Raw genomic sequence first — 23,641 nt, 5'->3', positions numbered from 1 at the left:
ACACATGAGGCTGCAAAACAAGATAAGAGCCCGTGGAATTACAGGAAAGATATTAGCATGGAGAGAAGATTTGCTAAGAATGGAAGAACAGGAATAAAGGCCTTTTCTGGTTGGCTGCTGGTAACTGGTTGTGTTCATCAGGTGTAGGTGTTGTGTCGACTATTTGGATGATGATTTGATAGCTTTGTGGCCAGGTTTACAGATGCTATAGGGGCAGGTAACGGAGAGGAAACAGAGTCTGCAGAGGGTCTTAGACAAATTGCCAGACTAGACAAATAAGTGACAAATGGAATATAGTGTAGGGAAGTGTATGTCATAGAATGATAGAGAACTACAGCACAGAAACAGGACCTTCTGCCCATCTAGTCCATGCCAAACCATTTAAACTGCCTAATCCCATTAATCTGCACCCATATCATAGCCTTCCCATCCATTTACCTACCCAAACTTCTCTTCAACATTGAAACTGGAATCACATCCACAGCTTGCACTGGCAGCTCTTTCCACACACTCACCACACTTTGAAGAAATTTCCCCTCATGTTCCCCCTTAAATATTTCATCTTTCACCCTTAACCCATGACCTCTAATATGGGCTCACCCAACCTCAGTGGGAAAGCCTTGCATTTACCCTATCTATGCCCTTATAATTTTGTATACCTCTATCAAATCTGCCCTCAAACCTCTATGTTCCAAGAAATGAAGTTCTGTCATGGCAACATCCTTGTGAATTTTCTCTGCAATCTTTCAATTATTCACATCGTTCCTGTAGGCAGATGGCCAAACTGCACACAGTACTCCAAGTTCACTTCACCAATATTTAATACAACTTCAACATCCCATCTCCTATACTCCGTATGAAGGAAAACGAGCCTCGTGCTTTCTTTATGACCCTATCTAACTGTGACGCCACTTTCAATTAATTATGGATCTGTATTCCCAGATCCTTTTGCCCTACTGCATTCCTCAGTGCCCGGCCGTTCATTGGTTTGACCTCCCAAAGCGCAATACCTCGCACGTCTTAATGGTTATGGACTTTGGTAGAAGGAATAATGGTGTGAACTATTTTCTAATTCAGGAGTGAATTCAAAAATTGGAAGTATAAACACACTCTGGAGTCTTCGAGCAGGATTCTGTAAAGGTTAACTTGCAGGTTGAGTTGGTGTTGAAGAAAATTCATTCATTTCAAGGGGAGTAGAATATAAAAGCAAGAATAGTTTTGGGCCCCTTATCTAAGAAAGGATGTGCTGGTTTTGGAGAGGATTCTGGGAATGAAAGGTGTTTACAAATGAAGAGCATCTGATAGCTTTGGGCCTGTCCTCGCTGGAATTTTGAAGAATGAGGTGGGATCTCATTGAAATATATTGAATATCGAAGGGCTGGGCCAAGGTAACGCAGACGTGCAGAGGATGTTTCCTATAGTGAGGGAGTCTAGGACTAGAGGGACATCCCTTTAGAACAGAGATTAGGTGGTGAATCTATGGAACTCAAATCTTGTTCACTTCAGTATATCCTTGTTCTGATAGCAGGTCATTGACTAGGGATGTTAATAATCTGCTGCCTGAGCCACCGACCCTTGGCAATAGTTCCAGTTCACATCAGCTACAGCAGTTTGCATTGGAGTGGAGCAGACCCTGGAGCAGTGGCGCCACCTGGTGGCGGCTCTTCGCTGTGGCTCCTACTCTGGGATTTCGCTTCTAAAGTGTCCTAGGAAGATGTTTTGACCCCTTTCGCTCCTCAAATCGAGGTCTGGGGTCAGGGCGGAGGCAACATAAGAGGATAGAGCGCTAACTGCATTGCTGGGACAGGGACCTGGTAGTGGAGTGGTTAAATATTTTGTGTTGATATTCTGAACGACCGCGCCATTTACTGGTAGTGGGATCAGGAGTCGACTGTTCAGCCTCTCGTCTTCCTCCTCCGTGATGATCTCGGCACTCTCCTGCTTCTTCATCCCCTCGCTGCTGGGATTCTATCATTCTCACCGCATTGTCTCGGTCGATGACTCTCCATGTTCCTCCACTGCACGGAGTCATAGAAACATAGAAAACCTACAGCGCAATACAGGCCCTTCGGCCCACAAAGTTGTGCCAAACATGTCCCTACCTTAGAAATTACTAGGCTTACCCATTGCCCTTTATTTTTCTATGCTCCATGTACCTATCCAAAAGTGTCTTAAAAGAACCCATCGTATCCGCCTCCACCACCGTTGCCGGCAGCCCATTCCACGCACTCACCACTCCGAGTAAAAAACTTACCCCTGACATCTCCTCTGTACCTTCTCCCCAGCACCTTAAACCTGTGTCCTCTTATGGCAACCTTTTCAGCCCCGGGAAAAAGCCTCTGACTATCCACACGATCAATGCCTCTCATCATCTTGTACACCTCTATCAGGTCACCTCTCATTCTCTGTCGCTCCAAGGAATAAAGGCCGAGTTCACTCAACCTATTCTCATAATGCATGCTCCCCAATCCAGGCAACATCCTTGTAAATTTCCTCTGCACCCTTTCTATGGTTTCCACATCCTTCCTGTAGTGAGGCAACCAGAACTGAGCACAGTACTCCAAGTGGGGTCTGACCAGGGTCTTATACAGCTGCAGTATTACCTCTCGGCTCCTAAACTCAATCCCACGATTGATGAAGGTCAATACACCGTCTGCCTTCTTAGCCACAGAGTCAACCTGCACAGCTGCTTTGAGCGTCCTATGGACTCGGACCCCAAGATCCCTCTGATCCTCCACACTGCCAAGAATCTTACCATTAATACTATATTCTGCCATCCTATTTGACCTACCAAAATGAACCACTTCACACTTATTTGGGTTGAATTCCATCTGCCACTTCTCGGAGCAGGTTTGCATCCTATCAATGTCCTGCTGTAACCTCTGACAGCCCTCCACACTATCCACAACACCTCCAACCTTTGTGTCATCAGCAAACTTACTAACCCATCCCTCCACTTCTTCATCCAGGTTATTCATAAAAATCATAAAAGAGTAGGGTTCCCAGAACAGATCCCTGAGGCACTCCACTGGTCTCCGACCTCCATGCAGAAAATGACCCATCTACAACCACTCTTTGCCTTCTGTGTTAAGCCAGTTCTGGATCCACAAAGCAAGGTCCCCCTTGGATCCCATGCCTCCTTACTTTCTTAATAAGCCTTGCATGGGGTACCTTATCAAATGCCTTGCTGAAATTCATATACACTACATCTACTGCTCTACCTTCATCCATGTGTTTAGTCACATCCTCAAAAAATTCAATCAGGCTCGTAAGGCACGACCTGCCTTTGACAAAGCCATGCTGACTATTCCTAATCATATTGTACCTCTCCAAATGTTCATAAATCCTGCCTCTCAGGATCTTCTCCATCAACTTACTAACCACTGAGGTAAGACTCACTGGTCTGTAATTTCCTGGGCTATCTCTACTCCCTTTCTTCAATAAGGGAACAACATCTGCAACCCTCCAATTCTCCAAAACCTCTCCCGTCCCCATTGATGATGCAAAGATCATCACCAGAGGCTCAGCAATCTCCCCCCTCACCTCCCACAGTAGCCTGGGGTATATCTCATCCAGTCCCTGTGACTTATCCAACTTGATGCTTTCCAAAAGCTCCAGCACTTCCTCTTTCTTAATATCTACATGCTCAAACTTTTAAGTCTGCTGCAAGTCATCACTACAATCACCAAGATCCTTTTTCATACTGAATACTGAAGTAAAGTATTCATTAAGTACCTCTGCTATCTCCTGTGGTTCCATACACACTTTCCCACTGTCACACTTGATAGGTCCTATTCTTTCACGTCTTATCCTCTTGCTCTTCACATACTTGTAGAATGCCTTGGGGTTTTCCTTAATTCTGCCCGCCAAGGCCTTCTCATTGTCCCTTCAGGCTCTCCTAATTTCTTTCTTAAGCTCCTTCCTGTTAGCCTTATAATCTTCTCGATCTCTAACATTACCTAGCTCTCTGAACCTTTTGTAAGCTTTTCGTTTCTTCTTAACTAGATTTATTACAGCCTTTGTACACCACGGTTCCTGTACGCTACCATAACTTCCCAGTCTGATTGGAACGTACCAATGCAGAACTCCATATAAATATCCCCTGAACATTTGCCACATTTCTTCCTTACTTTTCCTGAGAACATCTGTTCTCAATTTAAGCTTCCAATTTCCTGCCTGATAGCCTCATAATTTCCCTTACTCCAATTAAACGCTTTCCTAACGTCTGTTCCTATCTCTCTCCAATGCTATTGCAAACGAGATAGAATTATGATCACTATCTCCAACATGCTCTCCCAATGAGATCTGACCCCTGACTGGGTTCATTTCCCAATACCAAATCAAGTACAGCATCTCCTCTTGTAGGCTTATCTACATATTGTGTCAAGAAACCTTCCTGAACACACCTAACAAACTCCACCCCATCTAAACCCCTTGCTCTAGGGAGATGCCAATCGATACAGGTATTTGGGAAATTAAAATCTCTCATCACGCCAACTCTGTTATTGTTATACCTTTCCAGGATCTGTTTCCCTATCTGCTCCCTGTTCCCTGTAACAGTATCCCTGTTACTATTGGGCGGCCTATAAAAAACACTCAGTAGAGTTATTGACCGCTTCTTGTTCCTAACCTCCACCCACAGAGACTCTGTTGACAATCCCTCCACGGTGTCCACCTTTTCTGCAGCTGTGACACTATCTCTGATCAACAGTGCCACACCCCCACCTCTTTTGCCTCCTCCCTGTCCTTTCTGAAACATCTAAAGCCTGGCACTTGAAGTAACTATTCCTGTCCCTGAGCCATCCAAGTCTCTGTAATGGCCACCACATCATATCTCCAAGTACTGATCCACGCTCTAAGCTCATTCACTATGTACACAATACTGAAGTATTCATTAAGTCCAGGGGGGATTTCTCCTCCTCTCAGTCCAGGACCAGACTGGCCCTCAGATTCTCAGTCTCTGTGCCGGGCTCGTCAGCTGAGGGAAGGGTGGTACTGAGGAACAGTCACGCTGTGGGAGGGAAGGTCTGAAGGTTGCTCTTGGTCTGAACCATTCATTTTCCCCCCACAGATGTTGCCTGAGCCACTGAGCGATCCCAGCGTTCCAGGCCTGACCAGCAGCATCAAAACCTGCGGCCACTGCATTGGCTGCTCTCCATTCTCCTGAATTGAGGAGCTGGACATTTAGTTCCATCTTCTCTGCCCTCTACAAGGTCTGGAAACACCTGGCGTCACATCCTCCGTGGGCAGGCTCGGTGCCAACCTACTCCTCTCCCCCAAGCCTCGCACCCCCACCAAACTGCCCATCGCATAAGGCTGCCCCTTTCCATCGTGTCCGCTGAGGGCTTTCACAGGTCTGTGCTCGTGTTCTGCCTCAACACCTGTTTACAGCATCCACACGACCCAGATGTTGAACATTCGCACTGTACAGATGTTCCTCAGTTGTGCTGTGCTGTGCAGTATCCTCAACCTGTACATTCCAGCTGTTTCCAACCGCTTGTCTGCTGCAGCTGGGTGTGGTGTGTGCGCACGTGTGTTGTGTGTGTATGTGTGTGCGTGTGTGTGTGTGTTGTGTGTGCGTGTGTTGTGTGTGCATGTGTGTGTATATGTGTGTATGAGTATATGTGTGTGCTTGTGTGTGTTGTGTGTATATGTGTGCATGTGTGTGTATATGTGTGTGCGCGTGTTGTGTGTGCATGTGAGTATATGTGTGTGCTTGTGTGTGTATATGTGTGTGAGCATGTGTGTGTGTGTGTGTGTGTGTGAGTGTGTGTGTGTGAGTGTGTGTGTGTGTGAGTGTGTGTGTGTGAGTGTGTGTGTGTGAGTGTGTGTGAGCATGCGTGTGTGTGTGTGAGTGTGTGTGTGTGTGAGTGTGTGTGTGTGAGTGTGTGTGTGTGTGAGTGTGTGTGAGCATGCGTGTGTGTGTGTGAGTGTGTGTGTGTGTGTGAGTGTGTGTTAGCAGGGTATGTGCAGCTGCAGTGCTTGTTTGGATCCATATAATCAATTTGAATGTAACCATCCTCCTGTACACCCACCCACCTTTGCACACGTCCTCCGTGTAAGCATACACCTACCTGTGAACCTAGCCACCTCCTGCGTTTACAGGTGACCACGCACACTGGATCCGTTCTGAATGTCACACCTGAGCCAACACTCGCCCTCCGTCTACTTCACACTGCTCCGCACCCTCTGCTCAGTTCCAGGGCACATCGCCCAAGGGCCGGGCTACAGGGCCGAGAACCCAGCTGCCTACTGCATCCCCCCACCCCACGTAATTCAATCACGCATAACTGCCTTTCTCAAAGAGGAGGCAATTGTCAGGAGAATGGCCCGGGAGAAGTGGCGGGGGGGGGGGGGGTGAAGGTAACAAGATGGCAAGAGAGGAGTTGGAGGCTAGGTGGAGAAAGAGGGGGGAGAGGGATTAAAGAGGCGGAGAAATGGATGGAGAGGGATTAAAAATAATGAAGGGAGGTGGTTGGGAGGGAGTGGAAGGCAGTGAGCAGGTTTAGGGAAGGGAAGGAGAGAAAGAGAGAGAGAGAGAAAGGAGCAAATGAAGATTGATGGAGTGAGCATAAGACCATAAGACATAGGAGGAGAATTAGGCCATTCAGCCCATCAAATCCACTCCATCATTTCATCATGGCTGATCCTGGATCCCATTCAACCTCATATGCCTGCCCTCTCACAATATCTCTTGATGTCCTGACCAATCATGAATCTATCAACTTCCTCTTCAGATATACCCGTGGACTTGGCCTCTGGCGCAGTCTGTGACACAGCATTCCACAGATTCACCACTCTTTGCCAGGAAAAAAACCTCAATTTGGAGGCTGTATCATCTAGTTCTGGACACCCCCACCAGAGGAAATATATTCTCCACATCCACCTTGTCGAGTTCTTTCAACATTCAGTAGGTTTCAATGAGATCCCCCTGCATTCTTCTAAATTCCAGTGAGTACAGGCCCAAAGTTGCCAACTCTCCTCATATGTTAACCCCTTCATTCCCTCAATAATCCTCGTGAACCTCATCTGGACTCTCTCCAATGACAATGCATCCTTTCTGAGATATAGAACATAGAATAGTACAGCACATTACAGGCCCTTCGGCCCACAATGTTGTGCCGACCCTCAAACCCTGCCTCCCATATAACCCCCCACCTTAAATTCCTCCATATACCTGTCTAGTACTCTCTTAAACTTCACTAGTGATCTGCCTCCACCACTGACTCAGGCAGTGCATTCCACGCACCAACCACTCTCTGAGTGAAAAACCTTCCTCTAATATCCCCCTTGAACTTCCCACCCCTCACCTTAAAGCCATGTCCTCTTGTATATGAGGCCCAAAACTGTTGACAATACTCCAAGCACGGCCTGTCTAGTGTCTTATAAAGGCTCAGCATTATCTCCTTGCTTTTATATTCTATTCCCCTTGAAACAAAAGCCAACATTGCATTTACCTTCTTTACCACAGACTCAACCTGTAAATTAACCTTCTGGGAGTCTTGCAGGAGAACTCCTAAGTCCCTCTGCACCTCTGGTGTTTGAATCTTCTCCTCATTTAGATAATAGTCTGCACCTTTGTTCCTTTTACCAAAATGAATTATCATACATTTCCCAACACTGTATTCCATCCGCCACTTTTTTGCCCATACTTCCAATTTGTCTAAGTCCTGCTGCAATTACATTGCTTCCTCAGCTCTACCTACCCCTTCACCTGTCTTCATATCATCTCCAAACCTAGCCACATCAATCACCTAAATCATTGACAATGTGAAAAGCAGCAGTCCCAATACTGACCCCTGAGGAATGCCACTAGTCACTGGCAGCCAACCAGAACCCCCCCCCCCCACTTTATTCCCACTTGCTACCTCCTGCCTGTCAGCCATTCCACTATCCATGCCAATATCTTTCCTGTAATCCCACAGGATTTTATCTTCAACAGCCTCGTGTGAGACCCCTTATTAAATGCCCTCTGAAAATCCAAGTAAATGACGTCCACTGCCTCTCCTTTGTCCATACTGTTTGTTACTTCCTTGAGGAACTCTGACAGATTTGTCAGGCAAGATTTCCCTTTACAGAAACCATGCTGACTTTGACTAATTTTATAATTAGTCTCCAAGTACCCTGAACACTCATCCTTAATAACAGACTCCAACACTTTCCTGACCACGGAGGTTAGGCTCACTGGCCAATGATTTCGTCTCTTCTGAGCTTGCCCCACACTTTCTCCTTTGTGATATCAATGGCCCTCACTCCTGCTCCCTGACCAACCTCTGGCACACTGTCATTGTCTTCCACAGTGAAGACTGGTGCAGAGTACCCAGTAATCATCTGCCATTTCTTTGTTCCCCAATAGTACCTCACCAGCATCATTTTCCAGTGGTCCAATAGCAACTCTCACCTCCCTTTTACTCATTATATAACTGGGAAAGAAACTTTTGGTATCTTGCTTTATATTATTGGCTAGTCTGCCTTCATAGTACATCTTTTCCCTTCTTATAGCTTTTACAGTCACCTTTTGTTGTATTTTAAAAGCTTCCCAATGATCCAACTCCCCATTCACTTTTACTGCCCTATATGCCCTTTCCTTGGCTTTTATACAGTCCTTAACTTTCCTTCTCAGCCACGGTTGTCCACTCCTGTCGCTGGAGAACGTCTTCTGTGGGACGTACCTATCCTGAACCTTGTGGACTATTCCCAGACACTTCAGCCACCTCTGGGAGGGGAGGGAATGAGGGGAATGAGAGGTGGAAGGACGGGAGGGTGAGGGGAGAGGAAGGGGGGGGGGGTCGGAGGGAATGAGAGGAGAGAGTGGGCAGCTAGTCGTAGACGGAGGCATCATTGCCAAGGAAGCGGCGATCTGGGCTGCGGTAACAGCGCCAACAGAGAAAAATAAAACCATTTGGAAATTATTTCTCCATTTTAAACAAATCTGTTTTATTTTCTCACCTGGAATGGTTTAGAATCGAGTCCCAGAGAGAGTAGCAGCAGAGGAAGGGTTCAGGGTAAGGGCAGGGAGCTGGGCCTTGCGCCATCCCGAGAGCCGCCCGGGACTTGACTGGAGCAGTTCCGAGATGGGAGGGAGTGACCAGGGACGGGTGTTGAGGGGGTGGTGGGAGCCGGGCATCTGTGTTTAGTCCCGTCGTTCAGACCCACAACCGGCGGAGGAAAGCAGCCGCTTTTGTGTCTTCCTTTGCCGCCGGCTGTCTCACCCTCCTCGGGGGCAACGAGAGATTGGCAATAAATACCGGCCCTAAAACAAGGGCATTTATGGATGGATGGGCAGAAACTGAAAACTCGACAGCGGGTCTCGGGTATCCGCGCCCACCCACCAGTGGTCCCGGGAGGGGTGGGTCCTGATCATAATGTCATACCACTCCCTGATGATAGGATATTGATAAGTCGCAGCGTTACCGGGAGAAGGCAGGAGAATGGAAACATGAGATGATGGAATGGAATCAGTCATGATGAAATGACGGAGCAATGATGGGTCGAATTGCCTAAATCTGCCCGGTCTGAGTTCGCTCCTGGCCTAAATCTGCCCAGTCTGAGTTCGCTCCTGGCCTAAATCTGCCCGGTCTGAGTTCGCTCCTGGCCTAAATCTGCCCGGTCTGAGTTCGCTCCTGGCCTAAATCTGCCCGGTCTGAGTTCGCTCCTGGCCTAAATCTGCCCGGTCTGAGTTCGCTCCTGGCCTAAATCTGCCCGGTCTGAGTTCGCTCCTGGCCTAAATCTGCCCGGTCTGAGTTCGCTCCTGGCCTAAATCTGCCCAGTCTGAGTTCGCTCCTGGCCTAAATCTGCCCGGTCTGAGTTCGCTCATTGCCTAAATCTGCCCGGTCTGAGTTCGCTCCTGGCCTAAATCTGCCCAGTCTGAGTTCGCTCCTGGCCTAAATCTGCCCGGTCTGAGTTCGCTCATTGCCTAAATCTGCCCGGTCTGAGTTCGCTCCTGGCCTAAATCTGCCCGGTCTGAGTTCGCTCCTGGCCTAAATCTGCCCGGTCTGAGTTCGCTCCTGGCCTAAATCTGCCCGGTCTCAGTTCGCTCATTGCCTAAATCTGCCCAGTCTGAGTTCGCTCATTGCCTAAATCTGCCCGGTCTGAGTTCGCTCCTGGCCTAAATCTGCCCGGTCTGAGTTCGCTCATTGCCTAAATCTGCCCGGTCTGAGTTCGCTCCTGGCCTAAATCTGCCCGGTCTGAGTTCGCTCCTGGCCTAAATCTGCCCGGTCTGAGTTCGCTCCTGGCCTAAATCTGCCCGGTCTGAGTTCGCTCCTGGCCTAAATCTGCCCGGTCTGAGTTCGCTCCTGGCCTAAATCTGCCCGGTCTGAGTTCGCTCCTGGCCTAAATCTGCCCGGTCTGAGTTCGCTCCTGGCCTAAATCTGCCCGGTCTGAGTTCGCTCATTGCCTAAATCTGCCCGGTCTGAGTTCGCTCCTGGCCTAAATCTGCCCAGTCTGAGTTCGCTCCTGGCCTAAATCTGCCCGGTCTGAGTTCGCTCCTGGCCTAAATCTGCCCGGTCTGAGTTCGCTCCTGGCCTAAATCTGCCCGGTCTGAGTTCGCTCCTGGCCTAAATCTGCCCGGTCTGAGTTCGCTCCTGGCCTAAATCTGCCCAGTCTGAGTTCGCTCCTGGCCTAAATCTGCCCGGTCTGAGTTCGCTCATTGCCTAAATCTGCCCGGTCTGAGTTCGCTCCTGGCCTAAATCTGCCCGGTCTGAGTTCGCTCATTGCCTAAATCTGCCCAGTCTGAGTTCGCTCATTGCCTAAATCTGCCCGGTCTGAGTTCGCTCCTGGCCTAAATCTGCCCGGTCTGAGTTCGCTCATTGCCTAAATCTGCCCGGTCTGAGTTCGCTCCTGGCCTAAATCTGCCCGGTCTGAGTTCGCTCATTGCCTAAATCTGCCCGGTCTGAGTTCGCTCATTGCCTAAATCTGCCCGGTCTGAGTTCGCTCCTGGCCTAAATCTGCCCGGTCTGAGTTCGCTCCTGGCCTAAATCTGCCCGGTCTGAGTTCGCTCCTGGCCTAAATCTGCCCGGTCTGAGTTCGCTCCTGGCCTAAATCTGCCCGGTCTGAGTTCGCTCCTGGCCTAAATCTGCCCGGTCTGAGTTCGCTCATTGCCTAAATCTGCCCGGTCTGAGTTCGCTCATTGCCTAAATCTGCCCGGTCTGAGTTCGCTCCTGGCCTAAATCTGCCCGGTCTGAGTTCGCTCATTGCCTAAATCTGCCCGGTCTGAGTTCGCTCCTGGCCTAAATCTGCCCGGTCTGAGTTCGCTCCTGGCCTAAATCTGCCCGGTCTGAGTTCGCTCCTGGCCTAAATCTGCCCGGTCTGAGTTCGCTCATTGCCTAAATCTGCCCGGTCTGAGTTCGCTCCTGGCCTAAATCTGCCCGGTCTGAGTTCGCTCCTGGCCTAAATCTGCCCGGTCTGAGTTCGCTCCTGGCCTAAATTTGCCCGGTCTGAGTTCGCTCATTGCCTAAATCTGCCCGGTCTGAGTTCGCTCATTGCCTAAATCTGCCCGGTCTGAGTTCGCTCATTGCCTAAATCTGCCCGGTCTGAGTTCGCTCCTGGCCTAAATCTGCCCGGTCTGAGTTCGCTCCTGGCCTAAATCTGCCCGGTCTGAGTTCGCTCATTGCCTAAATCTGCCCGGTCTGAGTTCGCTCCTGGCCTAAATCTGCCCGGTCTGAGTTCGCTCCTGGCCTAAATCTGCCCGGTCTGAGTTCGCTCCTGGCCTAAATCTGCCCGGTCTGAGTTCGCTCCTGGCCTAAATCTGCCCGGTCTGAGTTCGCTCCTGGCCTAAATTTGCCCGGTCTGAGTTCGCTCATTGCCTAAATCTGCCCGGTCTGAGTTCGCTCATTGCCTAAATCTGCCCGGTCTGAGTTCGCTCATTGCCTAAATCTGCCCGGTCTGAGTTCGCTCCTGGCCTAAATCTGCCCGGTCTGAGTTCGCTCCTGGCCTAAATCTGCCCGGTCTGAGTTCGCTCATTGCCTAAATCTGCCCGGTCTGAGTTCGCTCATTGCCTAAATCTGCCCGGTCTGAGTTCGCTCATTGCCTAAATCTGCCCGGTCTGAGTTCGCTCCTGGCCTAAATCTGCCCGGTCTGAGTTCGCTCCTGGCCTAAATCTGCCCGGTCTGAGTTCGCTCCTGGCCTAAATCTGCCCGGTCTCAGTTCGCTCATTGCCTAAATCTGCCCAGTCTGAGTTCGCTCATTGCCTAAATCTGCCCGGTCTGAGTTCGCTCCTGGCCTAAATCTGCCCGGTCTGAGTTCGCTCATTGCCTAAATCTGCCCGGTCTGAGTTCGCTCCTGGCCTAAATCTGCCCGGTCTGAGTTCGCTCCTGGCCTAAATCTGCCCGGTCTGAGTTCGCTCCTGGCCTAAATCTGCCCGGTCTGAGTTCGCTCCTGGCCTAAATCTGCCCGGTCTGAGTTCGCTCCTGGCCTAAATCTGCCCGGTCTGAGTTCGCTCCTGGCCTAAATCTGCCCGGTCTGAGTTCGCTCCTGGCCTAAATCTGCCCGGTCTGAGTTCGCTCATTGCCTAAATCTGCCCGGTCTGAGTTCGCTCCTGGCCTAAATCTGCCCAGTCTGAGTTCGCTCCTGGCCTAAATCTGCCCGGTCTGAGTTCGCTCCTGGCCTAAATCTGCCCGGTCTGAGTTCGCTCCTGGCCTAAATCTGCCCGGTCTGAGTTCGCTCCTGGCCTAAATCTGCCCGGTCTGAGTTCGCTCCTGGCCTAAATCTGCCCAGTCTGAGTTCGCTCCTGGCCTAAATCTGCCCGGTCTGAGTTCGCTCATTGCCTAAATCTGCCCGGTCTGAGTTCGCTCCTGGCCTAAATCTGCCCGGTCTGAGTTCGCTCATTGCCTAAATCTGCCCGGTCTGAGTTCGCTCATTGCCTAAATCTGCCCGGTCTGAGTTCGCTCCTGGCCTAAATCTGCCCGGTCTGAGTTCGCTCATTGCCTAAATCTGCCCGGTCTGAGTTCGCTCCTGGCCTAAATCTGCCCGGTCTGAGTTCGCTCATTGCCTAAATCTGCCCGGTCTGAGTTCGCTCATTGCCTAAATCTGCCCGGTCTGAGTTCGCTCCTGGCCTAAATCTGCCCGGTCTGAGTTCGCTCCTGGCCTAAATCTGCCCGGTCTGAGTTCGCTCCTGGCCTAAATCTGCCCGGTCTGAGTTCGCTCCTGGCCTAAATCTGCCCGGTCTGAGTTCGCTCCTGGCCTAAATCTGCCCGGTCTGAGTTCGCTCATTGCCTAAATCTGCCCGGTCTGAGTTCGCTCATTGCCTAAATCTGCCCGGTCTGAGTTCGCTCCTGGCCTAAATCTGCCCGGTCTGAGTTCGCTCATTGCCTAAATCTGCCCGGTCTGAGTTCGCTCCTGGCCTAAATCTGCCCGGTCTGAGTTCGCTCCTGGCCTAAATTTGCCCGGTCTGAGTTCGCTCATTGCCTAAATCTGCCCGGTCTGAGTTCGCTCATTGCCTAAATCTGCCCGGTCTGAGTTCGCTCATTGCCTAAATCTGCCCGGTCTGAGTTCGCTCCTGGCCTAAATCTGCCCGGTCTGAGTTCGCTCCTGGCCTAAATCTGCCCGGTCTGAGTTCGCTCATTGCCTAAATCTGCCCGGTCTGAGTTCGCTCCTGGCCTAAATCTGCCCGGTCTGAGTTCGCTCCTGGCCTAAATCTGCCCGGTCTGAGTTCGCTCATTGCCTAAATCTGCCCGGTCTGAGTTCGCTCCTGGCCTAAATCTGCCCGGTCTGAGTTCGCTCCTGGCCTAAATCTGCCCGGTCTGAGTTCGCTCCTGGCCTAAATCTGCCCGGTCTGAGTTCGCTCCTGGCCTAAATTTGCCCGGTCTGAGTTCGCTCATTGCCTAAATCTGCCCGGTCTGAGTTCGCTCATTGCCTAAATCTGCCCGGTCTGAGTTCGCTCATTGCCTAAATCTGCCCGGTCTGAGTTCGCTCCTGGCCTAAATCTGCCCGGTCTGATTTCGCTCCTGGCCTAAATCTGCCCGGTCTGAGTTCGCTCATTGCCTAAATCTGCCCGGTCTGAGTTCGCTCCTGGCCTAAATCTGCCCGGTCTGAGTTCGCTCCTGGCCTAAATCTGCCCGGTCTGAGTTCGCTCCTGGCCTAAATCTGCCCGGTCTGAGTTCGCTCCTGGCCTAAATCTGCCCGGTCTGAGTTCGCTCCTGGCCTAAATTTGCCCGGTCTGAGTTCGCTCATTGCCTAAATCTGCCCGGTCTGAGTTCGCTCATTGCCTAAATCTGCCCGGTCTGAGTTCGCTCATTGCCTAAATCTGCCCGGTCTGAGTTCGCTCCTGGCCTAAATCTGCCCGGTCTGAGTTCGCTCCTGGCCTAAATCTGCCCGGTCTGAGTTCGCTCATTGCCTAAATCTGCCCGGTCTGAGTTCGCTCATTGCCTAAATCTGCCCGGTCTGAGTTCGCTCATTGCCTAAATCTGCCCGGTCTGAGTTCGCTCCTGGCCTAAATCTGCCCGGTCTGAGTTCGCTCCTGGCCTAAATCTGCCCGGTCTGAGTTCGCTCCTGGCCTAAATCTGCCCGGTCTGAGTTCGCTCCTGGCAGCCGGGATCGAAACACAGAGGACAAGTCCGCAGGTGAATTGCCTGCGGGGGATCCCAGGTAAATTTGAAGTCGGGGAGAATCTCTCCAGGCAGATCTCACCATGAGGAAGGCGGATTTGGGTGCTGGAGGCCAGACACCCCATTCCCCAGACATCACACAGGAGTCGTCGGGGCGGTATTCTGGGCCCAAACATCTTCAGCCTCTTCACCTTCCGACCGTCCAGCAGAAGGTCAGGGTGGAGACTGCACCGTGTCCAGTTCCTCTGCCGGCCGGGCAGCGCCCTGCTTGGTCCTGGAGTGGGACAGGCGGCGGTTTTGGGAATGGCTGTCCCAGCGTTCGAGTAACCCACGGTATATTTTGTAGATGTTTAAAATACTGGAGGAGCTCAGCAGGTCGAGCAGTGTGAATCGCCCATGGACGGTCCCAAAGGGCACGGGGCTAGCAACCGCGTATCCCATAAAAACCCAGTCACAGAAATACTGACAGACTTCATTCCCGGACAGGAGGATCGTCGCCTGTATGGACTGGCCAGCTTTCAGCGGTCTGTGCCTTACGGAAGCAAGTTGCAGGCATGAAGTCCCAGCCAACATGTCGGCACAGATTAGCAGGGTCTGAACTTCGAGCGTCGACCACATCTGTCTCCACAGACGCTGCCTGACCTGCTGAGAACTTCCAGCTGGTGGAACATCACTAAAAAGTACCACAGGTCTTCCGAACCCACGGGACAGCAAATCCCAAACCCACCGCCTCTCCCACCCCAAGACCAGAGCCGCTGAAGCCCCGCGACCCGTAGGTATTTCCCCGTCCCGGTGAGAAATGTCAGGATGACTTCTCCGAATAAAGGTGGCGGAGCGGACCGTGAACTACGTTAGCCGAACCGCTGAGTTTTCTCAGGGATCTTATTTCAGATTTGCAGGCGCTGGCGGGGAGGGAGTTAAACCAGTTAAGCCCACCTTTCTCAAGCGAACGGCGGCCCAGTCAGCAGAAGGCGGAGGGTTTCCGAGCGCCGGGATCTGGACTGGCGCTCCCGGCCGCCGTCACTGGGTGGCGGTAGGAGCCGCGAGTCTGAACCTCAGCTTGGCTCCAGACGCCGGGGCCACGGGGGTAGAGACTGACTGGGGGCAGCAGCGGGGATAGACGAGTGGAAGAAATGTGACCAGGAAAGGGGGAAGGGGAGTGGAAGTGGGAGAGGGTGGCGACGAAGGGGAAAAAGGAATGGGGAAGGGAGAGGATGGGGCTGGGGAGGAGGTGCGGAGGGGTGGGGAAGGGGAAGTGGGAGGGGAAGGTGAGGTGGAGAGGTGGGGAGAGAGGTAGGGGAGGAGGGGAGGGAGGGAGGAGAGATGGTGAGGTAGGGGAGGGGAAGGAGAGGTGGAGAGGTGGGGAGAGGTAGGGGAGGAGGGGAGGGAGGGAGGAGAGATGGTGAGGTGGGGAGGGGGATAGAGGAGAGGGGGAGGTATGAGAAGGGGAAGGAATGGGGAGAGGAGAATATGGGAGGGGAGGGGGAAGAGACGGTGATGGAGAAGAAAGGGAAGAACTGCTGGTCAAAGGAGTGAGGGAGCCACCCCTGGACTCACTCACTCATTGACGAGCTCCCTGCCACGGGCTCCACCAGGAGGCTCTCTCCTCCCCATTACTCTCCTCGACCCTCCTCATCACTCGACCCTCCCCAGCCCACCCCATCACTCTTCCAATGCACCTCACCATTCCTCATAACTCCACTTTCCCGTCCCCTCCTCACTCTATCCTTCCCCTTCCCCATCACTCCACCCTCCTCCTCATCACTCCTCTTTGCTCTCCCCTCACCATCCCATCCCTCTTCTCTCCCAATCACACTTCCCTCCCCACCCCATCTCTTCCCCTCCCCTCATCATTCCCCTCACCCATTCCCATCACTCACCCCTCACCTCACCATCCCACTCCTCTCCCAGTCACACTTCCCTCACCACTTTCCATCACTATCCACCCTATTCCCCATCCCCTCATCACTCCACTCTCGTCATCCTTCCCCATCACCCCCTTCTCCGCTCCTCATCACTATGTACCCTATTCCCCATCACTCCCCGGCCCCTCCTCATCACCCCTCTCCCCCTTCATCACTCTCATCTCCCTACCCACCTCTCTCCCTGCGACGGGTACCTCCCCCCTCACGTACCCGATCCCTACCCCACTCTTGCATTTCACCCGTTCCCACACTTTCCGCCATTTCAACATCCCCTCCCCTCCTGCCCCACCCTCTCTCTTCTACCACGTTCCTCCCCACCTTCTCCCTCCCCTTCGTCCCTCCCCCTGCCCCTCCCAGAACCTCCTCCACACCCCTCCCTCTGCTTATTCTAATAAGCGGTAAATGTCAGTGGGGACGCGTCAGAGCGGCCGGCCGTGTTGCTGCGATGATTATTCCGCCGCTCTCGGGCCCCGGGCGGACACAGCTACAGTCTCCAGGTAAGAACAGGCGACTCCGGCTACCCCTTACGGACGTGAACCGGACTCCCGATCCGGCACCTCTTTGTGCCGGGACCTGCGCAGCGCCCGGGGTTCAGCCTGCCTGGGACAGGGGATCGGTCGCCGTTCCGATCCGCTAGACTATCCCCGGGAAAGGTCGGTGTCGAAAACCCCCGGGTCCGGACTGGAGGAGGAGGTGTTTGGGAACAGGATTGCGGGGGAGTCAGCTGAGCGCGGCCGCGGAAACATCCCGAGCCCGACAGCAACTCCGGCGCCGCGGCCGTGGAAGGGTTAACGCGCCTCAGGAGCAAGCGCTCATTTCCGGGGACGGGACGCACTTTATTCAAAGGATCAGGAACGGCCGTAGGAGAATGTCCGCCGGCCGGCGGAGCGCGGAGCTCGGGCACACACCAGCCCCTCTCCGGCGCTGCCACCATGTCTGGGTGCGGGGGATTCTCTGCTCTCCGGTTGGGGCGGAGGGAATGTCTCGGGGGTAAAGGGGTTTGGGCTAGAAATGGAAGATCTCAGGCCTGGTGGACGTCGGGGTTGGGTCTCAGTGTTGTGGAGGTAGATCTCGGAGGGGGGCGAACTCTGGGGGTGGGGGGATCTCTGGACTGTGGATTGGAGTATTTCTAGGCTGAATGGAGGGATGTCTGCTGGTGCGGGTTCTGTGAGCTTGTGGGGTCCGGGAAGGTGGTGTAGGACGGGACGGGATTCGGTTGGGGGTGGGGCTCCTGTCTGCCCGTACTGGGGACGGAAGGGTTAAACGCGACGGTCGAGCGGGTGCCGGTAAACAGAACTAGCCCCGTCCCATAGTGATGTAATGTGTGCAGTGCCCACAGGGGGGTTGTGATGTGACCCCCCTCCCTCCTCACCAGCCATTCTAACATGTATAAGAGGTGGCACCGTTCAGCCTCCGGTCAATTGGGCTCCTAATCTGGATGCGGGACGGCGATCTACACTCCCGCCAGGCGCTGCAAGCCCACACCCCCCGCCACAGGTAAAAGCCAGGCCCCCACCACCTCCGTCAATCACTGAACAGGATTTTCTGCTAGAATTGGGGGGGGGCGCTCTCCTCACGCGGTCCTGAGGCCAACTGTCCCACAGTCCCGGGCCCTTTAAAAGCCATACCCGCCCCGAGTTCCAGCAGATCGGCCGTTCTTCGTACCGCAGCAGCTCGGGATGGGGGTATTATCCGCAGCGGGGCGCGGCGAGCGGATAATCAGTGGGCTCGGGGTGGCGGTGAGCGGGGAGATTGCAGGGTCATCGAGGGTGAGGTTTGAGAGTTCAGGTGGGTGTAAGTGAGTACGGATTGTTTCCAAGGCTGTGTCGGGTGATATCCGAGTCAGCGGGAGGTGTTTGGGTGGCTTTAGAGGGGTGACCGGATTTTAATGCTTTTTTGGGGGGAGGGGGGTGCTGTAGCGTCTCTGACAGGCTCCCCTCTCCCCACACTGACTGTGCTCTCTGGCTGAAGGTGGCGAGATGATGCCCATGCTCGAAGCCATGGAGGTGCCGAACCACGCCAAACAGCTCCTACTGCAGCTAAACCGGCAGCGGACCAAAGGTTTCCTGTGCGATGTGATCATCGTAGTGCAGAACGCTCTGTTCCGGGCGCACAAGAACATCCTGGCGGCCAGCAGCGTCTACCTGAAGTCCCTGGTGGTACACGACAACTTGGTGAACCTGGACCCGGAGATGGTAAGCCCCGGCACCTTCCGCACCATCCTGGATTACATCTACACTGGCCGCCTCAACGACTACGAGCAGGGTAGCGAGCAGACCCTGGGCGCGATCCTGGCGGCCGCCAGCTACCTGCAACTTCCCGACTTGGTCGCTCTCTGCAAGAAGAGACTCAAACGGAACGGCAGCTACCTGCACATTCGCACAGGCTTCTCGTCATACGGTAAACTGGCCCGGGGTCTGCGCGCCGCCACCCCCGTCATCCAGTCCTGTTACTCGGTGCCTCCGCGGCTCTTGGACGGCCAGCCCTTGCACACCTTGAACACGAACTCGGGCGAGCTTTACGCCCCGCCTTCTCAGGGTAACCGGCTCCAGGACCTGGCGCTCGCAGACCAGGCCACATCGCAGCTGCTCGGCCTCGACCTGTCCAAAAGGAGCCCGCGGGACGACGTGCACTCCGGAGAGTCCAGGCAGACCAGCCCGCCGGCGGGCGGCCCCCTGCTCGCCAACGGGACCCCGGGCAAGGAGCAGGCGGTGGGCGTTATGCACGCGATGGAGACGGACGAGATGCTGCGGCCAGATGGCGGCGTCTTCAGGGGCGATGTGAAGGGGACTGACGAGGTGTCACGCTGGTTCAAGCAGGAGCCGCTGCCACCGTACGCCGACGAGTGCGACCGGGAGAAGGTGGCGAGGGGCGAAAGGCAGGAGCGCAAGGGGGATGCGGCCGGAGGTCCCGGGCCCCCTCCCCCGCCCCCGCCGCCTCCCCCAACCACCCGCTACGCGGGGCTGGGCTGCGACGAAGCGGAGGACGAGAAGAGCAGCAGCGAGGAGACGAGCAGCGACGAGCCGTGTGGTTCCGGGGCCGCCGAGCGCTTCGCCGAGTGCGCACACCTGGCCTACGAGCCCGAGCACTTCGGCGACAACCTGTACGTCTGCATCCCGTGTGGGAAGGGCTTCCCAAGCTCGGAGCAGCTGAACGCACACGTGGAGAGCCACACGGAGGACGAGCTCTTCCATAAGGAGGTGACCGAGCCCGCCGCCGCCGTCGCCGCCGCCTTCGCTGACAAGCCGGGCGCCGCTCTCGGGGACCTGGTGCGGCCGTACCGTTGCTCCAGCTGCGACAAGTCCTACAAAGACCCGGCCACGTTACGCCAACATGAGAAGTCACACTGGCTGACCCGGCCCTACCCCTGCAATATCTGCGGCAAGAAGTTCACGCAGCGGGGCACCATGACTCGCCACATGCGGAGCCACTTGGGCCTGAAGCCGTTCGCCTGCGAGGCGTGTGGGATGCGCTTCACCCGCCAGTACCGGCTTACCGAGCACATGCGCATCCACTCTGGTGAGAAGCCATACGAATGCCAGATCTGCGGCGGCAAGTTCGCGCAACAGCGCAACCTCATCAGCCATATGAAGATGCACACGGCCGAGTGCAAGACCAAGCTGGACTTCGGCGACGGTGTCTACCCGCTGGCCAAGTTCGCCGCCGCGCACCTGGGAATCCACCAGGACAAGGCGGCCGAAATGCTCGGCCAGTCGGCGCATCTGACGGCCGACTCTTACCCCCCGCCCTAAGGGGCTGCGCTTGTGCCTCCCTCCAGAGCCGGGGGCCGCTGCCCCCTCTCCCACAGTGGCCAATACAGCCAGGGCCGAGGGAGGGGGCGGCGGCACAACCCCGGGTCACCTTTGCCTTAAAGATTTGAACTGTCGAATGTGAGTGCCTACACCTGACGATGTGAGCGCACGCAGCCCTGCACCTGAGGCAAGAGGCCAGGGTCCCTCACTACCTCCTCTGGTCTGCTCCCTCTCTACACAGCACCTCATCACCTCAGCCTCCTGCCCCAAGGTCGAGGCGGGAACTTGTTTAACCGCTTTCACCAGTTATATCCTAAATGTTCTGAAAACGTCCCTGTAGTTGATCAACTTTACCCATCCACAGAACCACTAAGTCCCAACCCCTCTCCACGGCAGCCCCGCAGCCCAGAGAGCACGGACTCCAAACACACCGCGCCGACAGCTTTACCAACTCAACACTGTGACAAGGCTGGTTCGGGTAAGGGCCAGTGGGGCCGTGTCTCGCCCCAAAGCTGCAGCTAATCTTCTCCAGGCCAGGTCAGCAAATCTTGCGGATCATCCAAAGTATCACGGGGCGGCTGTCAAGGACTTTGGAAATGACAGCGTGGAGCTGGGAAGAAACTGGGTCCTTAAATAACCACGGGATAAAGTTGGAAATTGCAGGTCGGTTATTCAGTCACTTATTAAATGCAGTATTTTAGCATGAGATGCAACTTGCCAGTGTTTTTGCAGGGATTTGTAAAAATGTCCTATTTTGTATGTCCGATTGGATGTGGGTGGAATGTGAGCACTGCGCCTGTGTCTGACACACGCTCTGTAAATAAATGTGACCAAAGTCAGTCTGTGCTGTCACCTACCCGAATATTTTTTTTATAAACAAAATTTAAAAGCCAAAATACAATTCACAATGTTGCAATACAAGAAACAGTATTTTTATAAATGTTTTTGCATTAAGATGAATGTATTTATTGCATGTATTTGTACTGTTTACTCTGTATAAAATGCTTCGATGGGATAATGTTTCTATAATTGTATTTTTGTAAATCAGCAAACCAAAAATTTTCATCGTGAAACTGGTTTCTATAAAACACCAAATATCAATTAAAACGTTACAGACGTGGATTTTAATCTCCATTTTATTGGACTGGTATTTAAATGAATACTAATTAGCTGTTAAACTTCCTACTAGGTGACAACGTTTGTAGATCACATGGGGGAGAGTGTGCGCTGCCTCCTCATTGGTCAGTACCTATTGAACTTGACTGACTCTGCCGAACACCCGTTACACTGCACTTTCTCACCACACAAAAGCAGACAGCACACTCAACGCTAATCCAGGTACCTAACTATGCTTTAGCCAAACCTAACCACCTATAAATTAAAACAATGGAAACAGTTCTGAAATGTCTAAAATAAATCAGCTTTTGGAATTTCTTTGCACTTTAGAAGGGCGCGAATTCCGGCGGCCAAGGTATTATTGCCTTGCGACTGAAAGGGCTGCAAGCCCTCTCCTCTACACCCAAAGTTAAGCAGTCATTCTTAGCTACTTGATAGCTTGGCACAGAGCTGGGATTTAGAACCACCAGGTATCTCAGTCATCAGGCCCGTGCTGTAACTGAACTCCTCTCCAGCCTCCTCCAACAGCCGCTGAGTGCAAGGCAAGATTCTCTAACTCTGCCAAATGCCAAAGGTCCTGGGCATGGAGCTCAAAATGAAAGGGCAGATATACAAAGTGTAACAGACCCCCTCCCAGCCCTACACCTGACTCACCACTGCAGCAAAGACACGACTAAATCTTACTTGGATTAAACGTCCCTCCACTTCAACTCCATGGGCTAGGTCTTGTAGAGAACATTTCAAGCTGATAGGCTGATGCCACCAACACTTGTCCAGACCAATAAAAAGCTAGCTCTGGCTGTGACCCTGAGCACAACTTTTCAGGCTAATCCCCCACCGTGGGTCTTTAACGAGCAGACACAAAGTCCTCATTGCAAACTTTTGTGTGTGAAATTCCTGGTGCAGTAGTGATGTAAGCCATCAAAGCCCAGCGTCCACGTGCTCTGACAGGACAGAGTCAGGGATAAGTTTTCAGACACACTCGGCAGAGCAGAGCGAATTCCTTCCATCTCTGCATAAAACTACCCAGGCTCCAATGAAATAACCCACCAGGGAATGCCACTCCCTCTCACTAACCTGCATCTGGCTGCACACTTGTCAGTTGTGACTATCAACCCACTAGGACCAGTGCTCCTACAGAACCATCAACACGTTTCATCGGGACTTGCCTCTTCAGCTTCGTATCACAATCTTCTACCATGTATTCACTCTCATCTTCTCTTAATGCTTTTTTAATGGAGGGGTGGTTTGCCGTGGCCTCTCGACAACGCTCACTGGAACCCACAGAATAGATCTGTCATCTCAGCCCACCTTGGCCCACTTCAGGAAGATTGGGATGGGGCGGACAGGAACGTTACGAGTTAAGGCTTTCACCCTCATGTTGCGGTCGTCAGTCAGCAGCACCACGTCACGTCGCAGGCGGATAGGCTCATCTGGGGAGGGGGTGAAGAGAGGAAAACCACAGAATTAGAATCAGGTTTATCACTGACACGTCCTGAAATAACTAGCAGTACATTGTAATACATAAAAACTATAAATCACTACATATCTTATCACAGGTCACCAATGACACTGGCTCCACAGTGCCAAGGAAAGGCTGTGAGAGGGGGTTTAAGTAGGGTAGGTGATGGTTGCCTGACTGCACAATGGGGTATGTAGCAGCACTGGAAACCACCATTGTGGGCCACTACAATCAGTTTGGATATCCCTGAAAGCTGCCGCACAATCGATAGGGTTGTTAAGAAGGCATATACTGTCATGGTATCCATCATTAGCTGAGGGATTGAGTTCAACAACTGTGAGGTAAGGTTACAGCTCTATATAACCCTGGTTACACCACATCTGGAGTACTGTGCTCAGTCCTGGTCCCCTCATTATAAGAAGGTTCTGGAAGGGTTAGACAGGATGCATAAGAGATTTACCAGGATGCTGCCTGGATTAGAGAGGGTGTCTTATGAGGATATTTTGAGTGGGCTGGGGCTTTTCTCTTTGGAGTGAAAGAGGATGAGAGATGACTCAATTGAGGTGTACAAGATGATAAGAGGCATAGACTGAGTGGACAGAGACTTTTTCCCACTGAGGAAATGCAATGGGGCATAAGTTTAGAGTGATCGGAGGAAATTATAGGGAGGATGTCAGAGATAGGTTTTTTACATGGAGGGTAGTACGTGTGTGGAATGCACTGCTGTTAGGAAGAGGTGGTAGAGGCAAGTACAATAGGGGCATTTAAGAAACTCTTAGGTGGACACATGGATGACAGAAAAAATGGAGGCCTATGTAGGAGGGAAGGAGATTGATTGTGGAG

At 52.8% G+C, this 23,641-nt stretch overlaps 2 protein-coding genes and 1 long non-coding RNA gene across 7 annotated transcripts in view; 2 read left to right on the top strand and 1 right to left on the bottom strand.

Annotated features, from left to right (window-relative positions):
- The window catches only part of LOC132396193 (uncharacterized), a 39,294-nt gene extending 23,613 nt beyond the window's left edge, over positions 1 to 15,681 (top strand). Inside the window, exons 3-4 of one of the 2 annotated variants that reach the window (XR_009512890.1) lie at positions 5,072 to 5,354; positions 15,030 to 15,681. This is a non-coding gene — a long non-coding RNA (uncharacterized LOC132396193). Of the gene's footprint in view, positions 1 to 5,071; positions 5,762 to 15,029 lie in introns of those variants that run through there. The other variant, XR_009512889.1, reaches the window with a different exon arrangement.
- Positions 15,682 to 16,816: 1,135 nt separating this feature from the next.
- hic1 (hypermethylated in cancer 1) lies at positions 16,817 to 21,342 on the top strand. Of its 4 annotated transcripts, none has more exons than XM_059973742.1 (2): positions 16,817 to 16,965; positions 18,440 to 21,342. In XM_059973742.1, exons 1-2 carry the CDS (start codon positions 16,914 to 16,916, stop codon positions 20,218 to 20,220), a joined length of 1,833 nt encoding a protein of 610 aa, XP_059829725.1. In that variant the 5' UTR covers positions 16,817 to 16,913; the 3' UTR covers positions 20,221 to 21,342. The 4 variants fall into 4 exon arrangements, with proteins under 4 accessions (XP_059829725.1, XP_059829728.1, XP_059829727.1 ...); XM_059973745.1 differs by lacking the exon at positions 16,817 to 16,965 and adding an exon at positions 17,277 to 17,408; XM_059973744.1 differs by lacking the exon at positions 16,817 to 16,965 and adding an exon at positions 17,608 to 17,965.
- Positions 21,161 to 23,641, bottom strand: part of LOC132396189 (telomerase-binding protein EST1A-like) — a 259,324-nt gene continuing 256,843 nt past the window's right edge. The window contains exon 9 of the mRNA XM_059973746.1: positions 21,161 to 22,769. Coding sequence (XP_059829729.1) covers positions 22,639 to 22,769 — 131 coding nt within the window. The 3' untranslated portion in view covers positions 21,161 to 22,638. The remainder of the gene's footprint in view (positions 22,770 to 23,641) is intronic.

Source organism: Hypanus sabinus, chromosome 6, assembly GCF_030144855.1.
Source record: "Hypanus sabinus isolate sHypSab1 chromosome 6, sHypSab1.hap1, whole genome shotgun sequence".
In the NCBI taxonomy this organism is placed as follows: Eukaryota; Metazoa; Chordata; class Chondrichthyes; order Myliobatiformes; family Dasyatidae; genus Hypanus; species Hypanus sabinus.
This window is presented reverse-complemented; position numbering and strand designations above follow the sequence as displayed.